The sequence below is a fragment of the Loxodonta africana genome, chromosome 14 (genome assembly GCF_030014295.1).
Source record: "Loxodonta africana isolate mLoxAfr1 chromosome 14, mLoxAfr1.hap2, whole genome shotgun sequence".
Lineage (NCBI taxonomy): Eukaryota > Metazoa > Chordata > Mammalia > Proboscidea > Elephantidae > Loxodonta > Loxodonta africana.
The window spans coordinates 45394525-45411331 of NC_087355.1; the positions used below are offsets into that span (position 1 = coordinate 45394525).

The 16807-nt window shown below is 37.8% G+C and overlaps 1 protein-coding gene across 1 annotated transcript in view; it reads left to right on the forward strand.

Moving 5' to 3' along the window:
- ESRP1 (epithelial splicing regulatory protein 1) overlaps positions 1 to 16807 on the forward strand; it is a 58775-nt gene that overhangs the window by 30014 nt on the left and 11954 nt on the right. The window contains exons 11-13 of the mRNA XM_010588407.3: positions 1924 to 2142; positions 4298 to 4496; positions 8620 to 8788. Of these exons, the coding sequence (XP_010586709.1) occupies positions 1924 to 2142; positions 4298 to 4496; positions 8620 to 8788 (587 nt within the window). The remainder of the gene's footprint in view (positions 1 to 1923; positions 2143 to 4297; positions 4497 to 8619; positions 8789 to 16807) is intronic.

Here is a 16807-nt window from a genome sequence, read left to right on the forward strand (position 1 = left end):
TCATCAGTTCCTCCGTATTTTCAGTTTATAGAATGGATAAACCTCAAAGGCTATAGTGATAATTTGTTCAGAAAACCTGGGGATGCCACAAGTGGTGGATGTACAAGGGCCACCTTGTATTATGAACTAGTTGGCATGCTGTAATCAAAGGTAAAAGTGGACAAGAGAGCCTTGTAAACCAAACACTTGGAGGGACAGAGTAGCAGGGGTGTGGGTCTGGGGAACGTGGTTTCAGGGAACATCTAGGTCAATTGGCATAACACTGTATTAAGAAAATGTCCTGCATCACCCTTTGCTGAGTGGCATCTGGGGTCTTAAAAGCTAGCAAGCAGCCATCTAAGATACATCAATTGGTCCCAACCCACCTGGAGCAAAGGAGAATAAGGAACACCAAAGACACAAAGAAAATATGAGCCCAAGAGAAAAAAAGAGCCACATAAACCAGAGACGCCATCAGTCTGAGACCAGAAGAACTAGATGGTGCCTGGCTACCACCAATGACCGACCACCTCTACTGGGAACACAACAGAAAGTCCTTGACAGAGCAGGAGAAAAGTGGGATGCAGAACTCAAATTCTAGTAAAAAGGCCAGACTTAATGGTCTGACTGGGACTGGAGGGAGCCCTTCTAGAAGACATGGTCCCCAGACTCTTTTAACCCAAAACTAAAACCATTTGTAAAGCTAACTCTTCAGACAAAGATTAGACTGGACCATAAGACATTAAACGATACCTGTGAAGAGTGTGCTTCTTAGCTCAAGTAGACACGTAAGACTAAATGGGCAGCTCCTGTCTGGAGGTGAGAGGAGCAGGCAGAAATGGACAGGAGCTGGTTGAATGGACATGGGAAATACAGATTGGAAAGAAGGAGTGCACTGTCACATTATAGGGCGAGCAACTAGGGTCACATAACAATGTGTGTATAAATGTTTAAATGAGAAACTAACATGAACCGTAAACTTTCACTTAAAGCACAATAAAAAAAAAAGAGAAGCTTGTAATAGGAGTTTTGCCTAGGAGCAGTCTTTTCTCTAAAATGTACCTAAACTATCTCCCTTCCTCAAAATAGCTGGATTACATGAATCTAAAAGTTAATATCCTCTGTCTTGCTGTTGTCTCAAATTCACATGGAAACTAAATTATTGTTTATGGTCACTAAATCTGTTTTCTTTCTCTTGCTGTGCCGTACTGCTGTTTTCTATCCTTAAACATATACATTTTATTCTAATGTAACACATAGTCATTGTTAGGCTTCTGGTTGTTTACTAGGTCATTCTGTTTCTTTGGTTTGGTGGTAGAGCATGAAGAGAATGTTAAGGAGAACATTATGTACTCATTGAAATGGAATCTAACAGATTGCTCCATAAGTACACATTTAGTGATATGTACAGTTTTTTTGTTTTAAACTGCAGTCTTTAAAGATACTTATTCCAAGGTAAAACCCACTGCTTCTGAGTCAGTCCCGACTCATAATGACCCTATAGAACAGAGTAGAACTGCCCCATAGGGTTTCCAAGGAGCAGCTATTGGATTTGATTTGGTGACCTTTTGGTTAGCAGCCAAACGCTTAACCACTGCACCGCCAGGGCTCCCAAGGTGTAGGGGGTGATAAATTTGTCTAGGTAGACAAATCTATGATCTAAGCTCACTGTTCTGTGGCTATCGTATGCCTCATCACGTGTTGAGAAAAGTGGGTATTGTGCTTTCTCAGCTGAAAAGCATGAATCCGTTTCTTCATCAGCACTTCTCAAATATGATTATGAATCACCTGAGGATCTCGTTAAAATGCAGATTCAGGTTGATCAAGTCTGGAGTTGGGCTGAATTCTGCATTTCTCATAGGTTTCTAGTGATGCCAGTGTTGGGCTGCAGAACACACTGGCATAGCGACGCTCTAAGTCACTTCTGTTTTGCTTTGAGTACAGGTGCTGAATCGATTCTCCTCGGCTCCTCTCATTCCACTTCCAACCCCTCCCATTATTCCAGTACTACCTCAGCAATTTGTGCCTCCTACAAACGTTCGAGACTGTATACGCCTTCGAGGTCTTCCCTATGCAGCCACAATTGAGGACATCCTGGACTTCCTGGGGGAATTTTCCACAGACATTCGAACTCATGGGGTTCACATGGTATTGAATCACCAGGTAAGTAAATCTTTTATTGGCAAACTTATTTACTTGTTCTTCCTGATTACCCAAACCTCTCTTCTAAAAAAAAAAAAAGTACAAATATTCCTCAGGAATACAGTAACTCGTTTAAGGAAAGATTTACCTAAATGAAAGAAGGCTTTAGACTGAACTACAGAATGAATGTTGTTATTAGCATTCAAATGCAGCTCTGATTCCTCATCACATATATCTATCGAATTAAACAGCGTCAGATAGGAGTCAAATATATTACACATCAGTCTATACAACATTTTTCCGTCACAGCTACTCAGCTCTGCCATTATCCTGCCAAAGCAATCATAGATGATATGTAAACAAATGAGCGTGTCTGTATTCCAGGATATTTTCTATCCATAGAGTTTTTATAAACTCAATGAGGGCTTGTATCTGCCTTGCTTAGAACAGTATATGAAACCTGATAGGTGTTCAAATATATTAATGAATAATAGAGGAAGCCTCTCAAAATCTAGCCAAATTCTTTTTGGTATGCAAGTATAAAGAAGTCATTGAATATGTGACTACCAGCTTCATTTCACTTGTTTTTTGGTTAAATAGGACTAATAATATTAGTTGCTGGATATTTTACTAGTATTTTGTGTTATTGTAAAAAGCACAGAATTCTACAACTCCGTAAGCCAAGTAGTTCTAATTGAAACGTTGAAACTCTTTATTAAAAGCAAATTGTATTAATATTTGAAAATCATGTTTTCTGAACATCATGGGTCAAATATGTTTGTATTAGAAATAGCGACATTTTTTCCAATGGCTAATTTCCCACTTTTTCTTTTCACTTGGAGCTTTAGTCACATTCTAACGATAGCCTGTCCCCTCTCGTGGGAAAACACATGCCACTGGGTACAAAGCATCAAAACATCCTGAGTCCTTGCTGGGCTTTCCACACAACACATGCTGATTCTAAGTCTGATGTCAGTATTAAGCTACATAACTAGTCAGTTACCCTTTCAGCATGCTTAACTGGTAAAGAATCCTTTTGGGGAAAAAAAAAAAAAACTCCCCACAGTTCATCACCTTTGAGCCACAATTTCTAATAACCTAGGAGCTATCACTCCAATTAACAACAGTAGACAGATTTTCCTCTCATTTACCCACATGACCTATTGTGACTGCACTTGGGAGAAATGCTGCTTTGATGATGGAAAGACTCTTAGCTGTTAGGTTTCTATCTTGGACTGGGTTTGTTGCTGATTTGCCTGGTATGGTAGCTCTTATGGTAACTTGCATGGTAATAATTTGGATAAATGGTCCCTAAGAGACCTTTAAAGAACACCGTAAAACAAAAAAGCAGTCCTATAAAACCTGCGCAATTTTTTTTCCCATAAAATGGTCATGCTAAGTAAAGCTGAGGTATTGTCTGTAGAGTTCTGGTTCTGTAGAACAGAAATCTTACAGGCTCGATTTTCAGTAGAGAATTATTAGCAAGCTGTTACTCACAGAGGACATGTCTATAAATACCTGTTTCACCAAAGTTTAAGGTGGAGGTGCAAGGGAGGAGGTGAGAGAAGGGTTCCCAAGCAAGGCTGATGATACGGCTTTCACCAGCCATCACTGTGCTCTGCTATTCCCAGCTCCTTACACCATTTTCCTACCCGCCAAGCCACATTCCAGCCTAGGCTTCAGAGATGAGGGTAAAGTAAATGGGATGTTGCAGTAAGGTCTGCGATAGACCAGGACTGAGAGCCAAAAGAGAACACTGATTTGTTCATTTTCATGTAGAAGGATATGTAGAGCTCTAATACTGGTTCTGTTTCTGGCATTTCTCAATGGATGAGATTAAATCGGATTTTTCTGAAGGGAAAAAAACCCTGTATACAATCCTATACTTTGAAACTGCAGTCACAAGGGGATCCTTTCAGAACCATGTAAATCTGAGACTAATTAAAAGAAACCAAAAAGGATCGATTTCAGCTATGAGCTCTCAAAACTGTTCAAGGTTTTGTGGGCCATTCTGGTGATTAGGTGATGAAATGCAAGTCAGATTTCAGTAGATCACACTGTCACCCAGATTTTGCGGCCACAATGTCTGAACTCACTTTGCGTGTTTTATAAGCAACCATTTCCTTGTCGAGGGAGACAGTCTCCTTTTGTTTTTATTCTTCCTCCACAAACTCAGGGCCGCCCATCAGGAGATGCCTTTATCCAGATGAAGTCTGCGGACAGAGCATTTATGGCTGCACAGAAGTGTCATAAAAAAACCATGAAGGACAGATATGTTGAAGTCTTTCAGTGTTCAGCTGAGGAGATGAACTTTGTGTTAATGGGGGGCACTTTAAATCGAAATGGCTTATCCCCACCGCCATGTAAGTTACCATGTAAGTTTTTCTTGGGTCTTGGCGCTCTTCTACGCTATATGCTGGTAGGTGCTTAAGCTGCTTTTACAACTTTCTGTGCCCCTGGTTCTTTCTGAGGCAGGTGAGGTGGTTACATAAGGCTTTCCCATCTGAAATCAGTAGTATCTAGTAATCATTGGTTGTGGACACCCACAATTAGAGATGCTACAAATACCTCCTTTCAAATTATATTCTTGCTTTTCCAGTGATAAGCACTTCATTTCTCAAGCTTAGTGTGCTCAAGATAAGCACTGACTCTGGGAGGCAACGTGGCTATGTCAATATGTTAATACGCATTTATAAGTAAAATTATAAGTACTATGCCTGGATCCTTTTTTATTTTTTTAAACACATTAAGCCTTTTTTAAAGGGCGATTTAATGCCCATTTTGCATTTTTGACTTTTTCAGGATCAAGTATTTTTTGAAAAGGATAATCTGAAGAGCATTTCTATTGCTCTACAGGGTATCTGGAACGAGCAACTTAGTAAAAAATATAAATGCGTAACTAAATTAACCAAAGCTTCCATTGGATCACAGGATCAGTGCTTAATTTCAAGCCATGCTCTTGCTCATTGACATCTGGGTGTAAGCCGTCTGGAATGCTGTTTGAGAGGAATAAGCCCTTTAGTCTAGAGACCAAGTTCTGGTTAGTGACTGAGGAACATCTTGGGGATATAATATTAAAACTTGGATCATTTTTGCATAGTTTTCACTTTTAAAGAAGACATCATGTTAGCTGCCATATTGGGTATATTTACAGAATGTAGCACTTGGAATACAGTCCAAAGACAACTGAGAAAATCAATTGGATTTATGTGCTTGATTTTAATAAAGTGGGAGTTTCAGGACATCACTTTTTACATTACAGAGGAATCCATTCCAATAAACCTATTTGATCAAGTATAATTTGTAGAATATTTGGTGGGGCTTAATCCTTTTCTCCCCTTGAATTCCTTAATGCTGATATTCCATTTACCTGCTGCTTGCTGTGGGTGGATATCTAAGAGTTGTTCATAAATGAGTATCTCACTTTTTGAAAAGATATGATGGGGTTTAAAAGAATCTCTTGAAGTAATCTTATAAATATCTTGTCCACAAATCACCAATAATGTAACCATTATGATTTTCTTTAGTAATAATCCATCAAGCATTATATTATAAGGGAATTTCTTTATCATGTATAATCCCAATTCTTCTCCTGTGATATCCTTCCTTTTACTCCCTTCATCTTCCTAGAAGAAAGCTGGTCTTTATGGACTTTCTCCTTAAGAGTTTCTTTTCTTCCTTTTGCCCTCATAAGCCCTAAAATGATAGAAATTTTATTGTTATCGTTGTGATAAAAAGAAACATTTTTCAAATGTGTGTTTCATATAAGGATATGTTTCCCTGTCTTTAATTTCTCTCAAAATACTTCATGAAAATGAGGGCAAAAATTTTAACTAAAATTTGGTCCTTTGTTATTTTAGTGGAAGAGTTTATTCACTTTTTGATCAGAATTCCAATTTACACATCTTAATATTAATGTCTGTTCTGCTGGATTCTTTTTTCTTGCCAAAACACATTTTAGATGATTGTATCATTATCCAGAAACTGTAAAACTTAAAGAATTTGCATCTGTTTTTTATTTAATCTCAAGAACTAATGCAGTTAAGAGAGTCATTGGCTATCACGCCCCTCTGAGGAGTTTCTTGTTGAATTAGGTAAAGAAATGCTGTCAAAAATCTCACTGATGTTTTTTACAAAGTTTTATTCATTAAAAGGGAACATTTTGAGGTCAACTTAATTTTTCTAGTCAAGTCTACACATATGATTCTCTTTTAGGAATATAAGAAGAGTTTCCTTACATTTGAGAAGGGCTCAAATCTGAGTAGCCTAATCTGTTTGGTTATCAGCATTTTCTACCTTCCGCTGCTTTGAGGCAGAACAGATTTATACCTGCTGTTGTTGTTGTGTGCCCTTGAGTCAGTTTCAACTCATAGTGACCCTATATCACAGAGTAGAACTGCCCCATAGGGTTTCCTAGGCTGTAGACTACAGGTCTTTTCTCCTCGAGTGGCTGTTGAGTTTGAACAGCTGACCTTTTGGGTAGCAGCCAAGCAATTAACCATTGTGCCACCAGAGCTCCTTAGATTTGTAGCTACTAGATTTGTTGCTTTTATTGGTATGAGGCACTGTGCTAAAATGAATTGCCTGATAGTTGTATAAGCAGGATATGAGTACAGGCTTTACAATTTTCTATGTGACTTAAGCGCCTCAGTTTGTCCCGTTTACCCTTCTTTAAGGCCAGGAATCATAACTCTAAAAAAAAAAAAAAAAAAACTATAGATATTTAACAAATAGCACGGTTTTGAGTAACTATGAAGGAAGTACCCAAATGTTGAACGTGGGATCAATTTCTTGGTCTTTGGGCTATGTACCCACATTCAGCTGCCTTAATTACCTCCATAAAACTAGCTGTCCAATCGATTCCAACTCATCTTGACCCCATGTGTGTTAACAGCAGAACTGTGCTCCACAGGATTTTCAATGGCTGATTCTTTTGGAAGTTGATCTGCCAGGCCTTTCTTCAAAGTGCCTCTGGGTGCACATGAACCACTAACCTTTCAGTTGGCAGCCAAATGTGTTAACAGTTTGTATGACCCAGGGACTCCAATTATCTCCATAGAAATGTAGGAAACAATTAAGAGAGTGAAAGAAAGACAATTCGAGGTCACTTTGGCGATTTTAGGAAACCCTGGTGGTGTAGTGGTTAAGTGCTACGGCTGCTAACCAAGTGGTCGGCAGTTCAAATCTGCCAGGTGCTCCTTGGAAACTCTATCGGGCAGTTCTACTCTGTCCTATAGCGTCGCTATGAGTTGGAATTGACTCGACGGCAGTGGGTTTGGTTTGGTTTGCTTGGTGATTTTAATATGAAAAAATTATGTTTGTGTCTGTCCTATTTGCAAAATATATTAGGTAGTTCTATATACAAAAAGTGAGGTTAGGGACTCCAAACTCAGTAGACCTCACAGTTACCTCTTCAGTTGGATGCAGACTGTCTGTATAGCTGTGAACATTCCACATGCTTAAACTAATGGCAAGCAACTGCTCTGGCTCCATTGAGTTTCTGGGCCTGGAAGACTTTGAATAACCAGAAGGCAGAGGAATTTGGGCCTTTCTATTGGTTGTTTTTTCAGTCCCTGACTGGAAGCCCTGGTGGCGAAGTGGTTAAATGCTGTGGCTGCTAACCAAAAAGGTCAGCAGTTTCAATCCACCAGGCACTCCTTGGAAGTTCTATGTGGCAGTTCTACTCTGTCCTATAGAGTCTCTATGAGTTGGAATCGACTTGACTGCAGTGGGTTTGGTTTTTTGGCTTTTAGTCCCTGACTATTTAATCTGAGTAAAAAAAAAAAAAAAAAGCTTTTTATTATTTGAACTTTCAGGAAGACTTGCACATTTATTTCTTGAAGACCATTTCCTAGATTGGATTTTTTTTTTTTTTTTTTTTTTTTGCAGGGCTGAAGATGTAGATTACCTTCAAAGCCAATCTCTGGGTTGTCTTTAGGTGTGAATAATGCACAGTGGATGTACTCCTTTTAGGTCTACTCACTCTGGCACAGTCTGTGCTTTGGCATGGTACATGGTACTAGTGAATAATATCTCAGCATAACCTTTTCTGTTTCATTTTGTACTTCAAGGTAGATAACAAAAAGAAGCAGCAGTATAGTTATCAAATGAAAAAAACATTTTAGTTTGAAGTTATACTACATGTCAGTCCCATGTTTCTTTCCTCAAAGGGTTGGTTTGTGATAACTGGCATTCAGGAGTGCAGAGAAAAAAAAAAACAACACAGTATGAAATGGTGGAGAGATCAAAATCCACTCGATGTTGGTTTTTCCAAATTGCACCATAACAACAGTTGTTTTGGTTGATGGAGTGTGCCCTTTGAGGTTACTTCTGTGTTATCTATGTCATCAAATAAAAGTGGCAATGAGATGGTCTAAAGAAATGTGATGGTCTCTTTTAAAATTTATGTATAGAATAGTGACCTAATGGCTTTAACATTAGCACATATGTGTCGGCAGATACAAATGTGTCTCAAAGTCTCTCTTTTTGCTTATTTAGGCTTGTCTCCTCCCTCCTACACATTTCCAGCTCCTGCAGCAGTTATTCCCACTGAAGCTGCCATCTATCAGCCTTCTGTGCTTTTGAATCCACGAGCACTGCAGCCCTCCACAGCCTACTATCCAGCGGGCACTCAGCTCTTCATGAACTACACAGCGTACTATCCCAGGTAAGGCTCAGAGGGGCAGAAACAAAGGACTCCTTTTATACCCAGGGCCTGAGCACACAAAAGAATATTGTTTGCCCCGTTGAAGGTTAGCATGACAGTGAATAGCTTCTGGTTGTTTCAAAACAAACTGATACAAGTTTATTTTTTAACCGTGTATTGACAACATACTCTTTGAGATATATTGACAGCATATTCTTTAAGGTTACCCGTGCATACAATTTTTTTCCTCCTGCTATCATAGGGCTGTAAGTGAGTGGCACTGTAATCATGGCAGTAGTGTGGCAGTGTAAATGAATCACAAAACAGGAAATCTATAATGGGAACAATTAGTTTTTAAGAATTAATATTTTAATCCACAATAAATAAAAACCATTGCTTTACATTTTACAGGGCTTGTATCCTTCCCCCTCTAAATCCTTTAGTATAAACAAATCCAGAATTGAATTATTTACTACATTCTGGGACTCAACGTATTTTAAATATTTGATTCTTTTTATTTGTATTCAACTTCAGGGAGGTAGCAGTTTATAAAATCGGGGGAATGTTATTAGTCTGGGAGCTAGGAGACCTGAGTTTTAGTCTCATCTATTCTAACTGGGACAAGTCACTTAACCTTTCAGGTACTTATAAAATGATGGGATTGGTCAAGTTTTTGGGGTGCCTTCCAGCTTTGATTACCTGTGATTCTAACTTGGATATATGTATATGATACCTCATTTATTTTTTAAAATTTTGTTTAAGCAAGAACTAGCTTACTTTAGTAAACTCAGATTTTACTTTGGCAAAAGCAGTATTGTTCAAAATTAAAAGAAAATATGTACACTTTGTTTTGTGTTAAGTGGCCCAGTAACTAATCCATCTCATCCCTACACTGGTTATATTATATTGTGTGCCCTTTCCCTACTATCTAGAGTTTTACAGTAGGGAGCAAGAACTTCAGGGTTCTCATTGCAACTTGTAGCCACTGTTAATTACATTTGTTTGTTTTGCTGGGAGTTTTTAAAACATTCATTAATGCTATTGAAAATATTCTTTGTTCTACCGGGGAAGAACAATAGGGAGAAAGCCCTGATAGTCATCAGCTGGCAGTGTTTTGAAGACTTGAAAAGGCTCAGAAGCACTGGTAATTGTTCATGGTTGAGCACTGTGTTGGGCACCTAGCCCCCATCCCAATCTGTCACCTTCTCTGGACCCTGTGACAATTGCTTGCTGGTGGTGTGCTCTGGTTCTAAGGAAGCTCTTTGTCTCCCTTTCTTACATCATCGGACTGTCAGGAGTGGAATGCAGTGTGACTCTGATTGCCTGGTGTAGTTCTCGTGCCTACAGTATGTTTGCAAAGTATCCAATTTCACCATTGACTAGCTATCTGGGTGTTGTTAAAAGAAGGAATCTTTTACAAATAGTTTCTCATCACAGTGAGATGGGAATGTTGATCTTGAAGCCCCAAAGGTACAAGAAACTAACACTGGTGGTTTAAAACCTTGTATAATTTTGGGCCCCTGCCTGTAGGTAAATTTTTTTATACAAGCAGTTTTAAAGTTTGAAATGTGCTCATTGCTAGGTCTAGAAGTATAGTGAGTAAAAGTAGACTTCCATTGTAGATACCTCCTAGTCCAGAAGTAACCACTACTATCCATTTGGTAATGTGCATACCTCTGCAGTGTGACATACTTAACATGTAGTATCCACGTGCTTGTTGTTTTTTTCTTTTTTTTAAAATTAAACCACTCTGTTGTTGACTTCTGGGGAATATCCATAGATTTACTTCATCCTTAAAACTTCCACCTGTTGTCCAGAGTAAAAATGCATCATAATTTAGCAGTTCCTTTATTTGTAGAAGACATCTAAGTTTATTTTTCTCTATTAAACAAAATTCATATTGATCCTTAAATACTTCATTATATTTCTATAGAACAGTTTCACAGACGTGAACATTTTGAATTGAAGGACATGTTCATTATATTTAAATTAATTCTTCCAAATTAACCCTTAATGTACTCTATTATTTTAATTTACATTTTCCAAATTCTAGTGAAACTATCAAACATGGGTATTCTGTGCTCTTATTTATAGTGCTAAATTTACAAAGCAAATTTCAAAACAAATATTTACAGTTTTGGAAGAATACCATTATTTTCTAACATGGCATGACTGTAGGATATTTGAGGCTATTAAAAAACTTACTGACATTTATTTCTAACTTTAGCAGTTCACGTATATTTTGGCCTACTTTCTGGTAAACGGGAAAGTTGTAGATAGCATAAGCTAGCCTTAAAAGGGATATTAATCAGAAGTTCTAGAATTTTGAGTCTCTCTTTTTAAATTAAAAATTAAAAACTCCCTGCTATTTATTATAAAACGCATTAGTTTGACCTCAAATTAATTCAGGGCCTTAACATGAAAACAGGGCTTCAAACCTGCTCTTTTTGGTTTGAACCCCTACTGAGAATTTGTATTTTTAACAGGTTCTCCTGAAGTCATACCTAAGAATCACCTGGGAATCTTGTTAAAATATAGATTCTGATTCAGTATATCTGGGGTGGAAATGAACTAACCAGTTGGAAGCCGTGCTTGAAAACTTTTAAAATGCTGTGTTTAAAATTCTGTAGATAGAAAGGGCCACATAAACCAGAGACTACATCAGCCTGAGACCAGAAGAACTAGATGGTGCCCAGCTACAACCAATGACTGCCCTGACAGGGACACAACAGAGAATCCCTGAGGGAGCTGGAGAGCAGCGGGACGCAGACCTCAGATTCTCCTAAAAAGACCAGACTTAATGGTCTGACTAAGACTAGAAGGACCCCAGAGGTCATGGTCCCCAGACCTTCTGTTAGCCCAAGACAGGAACCATTCCCAAAGCCAACTCTTCAGACAGGGATTGGACTGGACTGTGGGATAGAAAATGATACTGGTGAAGACTGAGCTTCTTGGATCAAATAGACACATGAGACTGTGTGGGCGGCTCCTGTCTGGAAGGGAGATGAGAGGGCAGAGGGGGTCAAAAGCTGGCCGAATGGGCACAAAAAGAGAGAGTGGAGCGAAGGAGTGTGCTGTCTCATTAGGGGGAGAGCAACTAGGAGTATATAGCAAGTTGTATATAAATTTTTGTATGAGAGACTGACTTGATTTGTAAACTTTGACTTAAAGCACAATAAAAATTTTTGTAAAATTCTGTAGACTTATTTTATAATGGGTATTGCTTTGAGAATGTAGTATTTTCATCGTAAGGTCTTGGGTTACTTGAGGAAGATTTAAGGTCAAAACATGAACCAAAGGATTGCCTTTTACTTTGCTGTTTATAAGTTTTTAGCAGTCTAAACATGGATTTGAAACAACATCTTGAAAAGCAAGTGAAATAAAAGCAAGAGGGTTTTTTTTGTTTTTGTTTGTTTTTTTTATCCTTTCCCCCTTGGAAGAAGGTTTCAGTTACTCAGTATCCCAGAGCTTATCCTAGAATAAAAAAGAATTACAAGGTGGAACATCATCTAATTTAAAGAAAGATAGATTCACTTAGTTAAATGTCTTGTACGTAGCCTTGCATTTTGTAGTACACCTAAATATAACAAGTGAGCTAAAAGGGATGGTGGAGGTTTGACTGTTTCCTTGAGTGATACTTTATTTGCATGTCCATATAAAATGTTTATGGTGGCAAAATAACTTTCCTGAGATAAGCATTTCTTTTAAAAGTAGCTTATTTGACTCCATAGCAGTGGTTTTATTTCCAGCTAAGCAGTGAATATGTATCTTTAGCGATATTGAGACATTATACAATGTCTAAGGAGCCCTGGGGGTGCAGTTGTTAAGCACTCAGCTGCTAACTGAAAGGTCACTGGTTCAAACCTACCAGCCTCCACATGAGAGAAAGATGTGGCAGTCTGCTTCTGTAAAGATTTATAGCCTTAGAAAACTCTGTGGGGCAGTTCTGTTCTGTCCTATAGGGTTGCTATGAGTCAGGATTGACTTGTTGGCAATGGGTTTGGTTGTCTTTTTTTTTTTTTTTTTGTATACATGAAATGGAACTGCTGGGTCATATGATAACTTTTCCCAAAATGGCTTCACCCTTTTACATTCCCAACAGTGTATGAGAGTTCCTGTTTCTCTACTTCCTTTCTAATTGTTCTTGTCTTTTTTTTTTTTTTTGCTTACATTTCCTTAGTGACTCATGACGATGCATGCATTTATTAGCCGTTCATATATCTTCTTTGAAGAAATGTCTATTCAGATCCTCTGTCCATTTTTTAATTGGGTTATTTGCCTTTTTATTATTAAGTTGTAAAAGTTCTTTGTATATTCTAGATATGAGTCCCTTACCAGGTATATAACTTGCAGATATTTTATCCCATTCGGTTGGGTGTCTTTTCATTTTCTTAATGGTGTCCTTAGAAGCACAAAAGTTTTTAATTTTGGTGAAGTCCAATTTATCTATATTTTCTTTTCGCAAACCATTGGTGTCATGTCTAATGCAAGGTCGTGAAGATTTACTACTATGTTTTCTTCTAAGAGTTTTGTAATTTTAGCTCTTATACTTTTGTATGTTGTCTGAGTTAAATTTTTTGTATGATGTGAGGCAGGGGCTTAAATTCATTCTTTTGTATGTAGATATCCGGTTGTCTCCAGCACTGTTTATTGAAAAGACTATCCTTTCCCTCACTGAATTGTCTTGGTACCCTGTTGAAACTCACTTACCTCAATTTTAAGAGTTTATTTGTAGACTCTCAATTCTATTCCACTGATCTATATGCCTATCCTTATGCCAGTACCAAAATGTCTTGATGACGGTAGCTTTGTACTAAATTTTGAATGTGAAAAGTGTGTCTTTTTACTTTGTTCTTTTTCAAGAGAATTATTGACTGTTGTGGATAGTTTGTGTTCCCATATAAGCTTTGAGTTCAGCTTGTTAATTTCTACCAAAAAAAGCCACCTTGAATTATGGTAGTGATTGCACTGAGTTTGTAGATCAATTTGAGAGTATTGCCATTTAAAGAATTAATAGTTTTCCATAAATGTGGTCTATTTTTCCATTTGTTTTAGATTCCTTTATTTAACAATATTTTATAGTTTTCACTGTACAAGTCTTGCACTTCTTTTGTTACATTTATTCCTAAGTATTTATTTTTCTCGCTATTCTGAATGAAATTATCTACTTAATTTCAGGTCATTTATTGCTGGTGTATAGAAATGTGATTGCTTTTTGTATATTGATTTTGTAACCTGTAACATTACGGAACTTATTTATTAGTTCTAGTAGTTTTTTTTTTTTTTTCCCCAGTATTTCCTTTTGGTTTTCCACATATAACACCTTGTTTCTGAAGACAAGCTCATTTTGCCTATATTCTGTCATATATTTTTATTTAATTACTCCTGCTGATTCTTACTGTAATAATCAGTGAAAGACATTAGCATGTAGAATTTAAGTTGATGGGAAATTCTGGTTCTCATGCACTATCAGGAAGGTATATAGCTTATTTAATTTTCCTTTTGGTGCCTTTTGCACAATAGTAATTAGTGAAAATTAGTGGGAATCCAAGCTGTGTTGTATTTAAGCTTCATCCAAGTAGGTACTATTATAGTTGTTGAATATAATTGACATGTCCTTGAGTTTCTAGTTGTATCGCTTTTTATCCTGCTGTTATTTCATCTTAATTGTATTTTGAAGGTACTTGAGACCCTATATTTTATTACAGAAGATCCTTGAGGCAAAGGGAATAGGATATGCTAGGATAGTCATGAAAGCAAGTTGTATACTGTAGGAGTGACTTGACTTTCATAGCTAGTATGGAAACTCTGAGTAGCTAGTAATGAAATATATATAGCGAGGTAGTATTTGAGGCTCCGAGTATTTGACTCAGCATCAGGCATTTGACATGAGTAAATATGGTCTTTAAATGAATGGCAGTTGTATAGGGGAAAGCCTTGAACTAAAAGTTAAGAAATCTGGGTGGTTCTTCTGGTTTGTTGAAGAGCTAACTGGGTGTGTGAGCTTTGGGAAGGTATTTAACTCTGAGTTTCTGTTTCAGCCTCTTTAAAAATGAGGAGGGGTTGCTGACTGACCGTCCACTCAGACCTAAAGTTCAGCATTCTCTTCTGCTCTTGTAGTTACACATAAATTGACCTTAATCTTTAAACAGCAGTTTGCAGCAGAATCACTTGGAGACCTTTAAAACATATTGATATAATAATGTCTGGGTACCAGTCTCTTCAGTTTCTGGTTTTTACTTTGTTAACGTCAGCTCTGGGTGTACAGAGTTGTCAGAATGCTCCCTGTGACTCTAATATGCAAAAAATTGAGGATCACTGCTTTGGAGACTTAAAAGGTAAAGGGCAGCTTGATGCCAAGTAATACTTTCAGGCTCCTAGATTTTCAGAACAATGATATAGGGCGGGATTTATGGAGATGGCAAGAGAGAGATAACATAAATGATAGTACTTTATGGTTTATGGAAGACTTTATTATCTTAAATAATTGAATCTAAAGGACAACTCTGTGAAACAAACTAGGAAGGTGCTATTATCCCCTCTTAGCAAATGAGGAAATTGAAATTCAGTGATTTGTTCAAGATTATTATGAAGAAGAAAAGGTTGGGACTAGAGAACACCTTGTACCTTTTCTATTAGTCCATCAGTTAGGGGATTGTGTAGGATAGATTACAAAAGATTTTTGTAGTATTTACAACTATGTCTGCTAGCCGGAAGTTCAACAGTCCGAATCTTCCAGGCGCTCCTTGGAGACTCTACGGGCAGTTCTACTCTGTCCTATAGGGTCTCTATAAGTCAGAATCAACTCGACGGCAACAGGTTTGGTTTTTTTATTACTTGTTCACTTATTTGGAAATGGGAATTTGTGCGTCACTTAATGTCCATGACACATTCTGAGAAATAGGACGTTATATGATTGGGGTGTTGTACGAACACCATGTTATGGGTGGGGAAGGTCCTTTCAGGCATTCACTTCCAGAATAATGAGTTTTCATCCATATTAAAGTTTGCTGGGGCAGATAACCTCCATCTACAGTTAGTTTATCTAAGGTTTCAGCAAATTCTGCTGCCTTTGTGTCAGCAGTTGCAGAGTTAGCACTCACTGTCACATTGTGCAGGGAAAACGTCTGAAGTGCGTGAGCCACCCAGAACTGGCGCTAAATGCAATGTCAGAGTTGATCCTGCTTTTTCTTTAAGCGTCTTGAACAAGCTTTGTGCCTTAGCGGTAATCATCAGTCTGCTGAGAGACAGTCCACTTTTGTGATTGGTCTTCAAGTCATTAGCAATTTCTGATATAGGTCCCTGTCGCATGTTCATTAGCCTTGTAGCTTTCAGTGAAGCCGATCCTTTAACAGACAATTTTTTCTTTGCTTTTGAGGATCTTTGTGATTGTTGAGTGCGACATGCCTAAAACTGCTATGTCCTGATCTCCGATTGGGATTTCTGAACTCTATTATAATGGACCTTATGCAGTGCATGACTGTACCTACTTAGATAATAATAACAAATTAAATAAATAATGTTTTGAGTTTTCGTTTTGTTTTAATTTCTCTGTTTTTGTTTTTTTATTTATGAGGCTCTGACCATCGATTGTGGTGGAAAACAGATTGGGTGGGGGTCAGAGGTGAAACTAGTTGTGTAGTTAGTTAGGTGTTCACTTGGCTTGTGCTCCTTGGAGGTAATTGCTGAAGATATATCAGGGGGACGGACCCATTCGATAATTTTCACCTCATCTTATGGTGATCAATTTAATTTGCTACGCATCCTTTCCAACCCCTCTCCCCCTTTTAGTCAGCGTGGGAGAAATGACTCATGGACCCTATTCTTAGTATTTTGCTTTGCTGCAGGGTGGTCATATTACTGTGATGTTCATTTGCTTGTATATATGGTAGAACAGTTTATCCTTTGCGAGCAATCACTTCATAAACTTCTGGTGTCTGTGGCTATGGTTTCTATTAGTCCTTTGTATTCCTGCCTTTTCATACCTTAGTATTCTTTGTAACTATCCAGTTAATCATCAATGAGCTGGGCTCTGGCAGT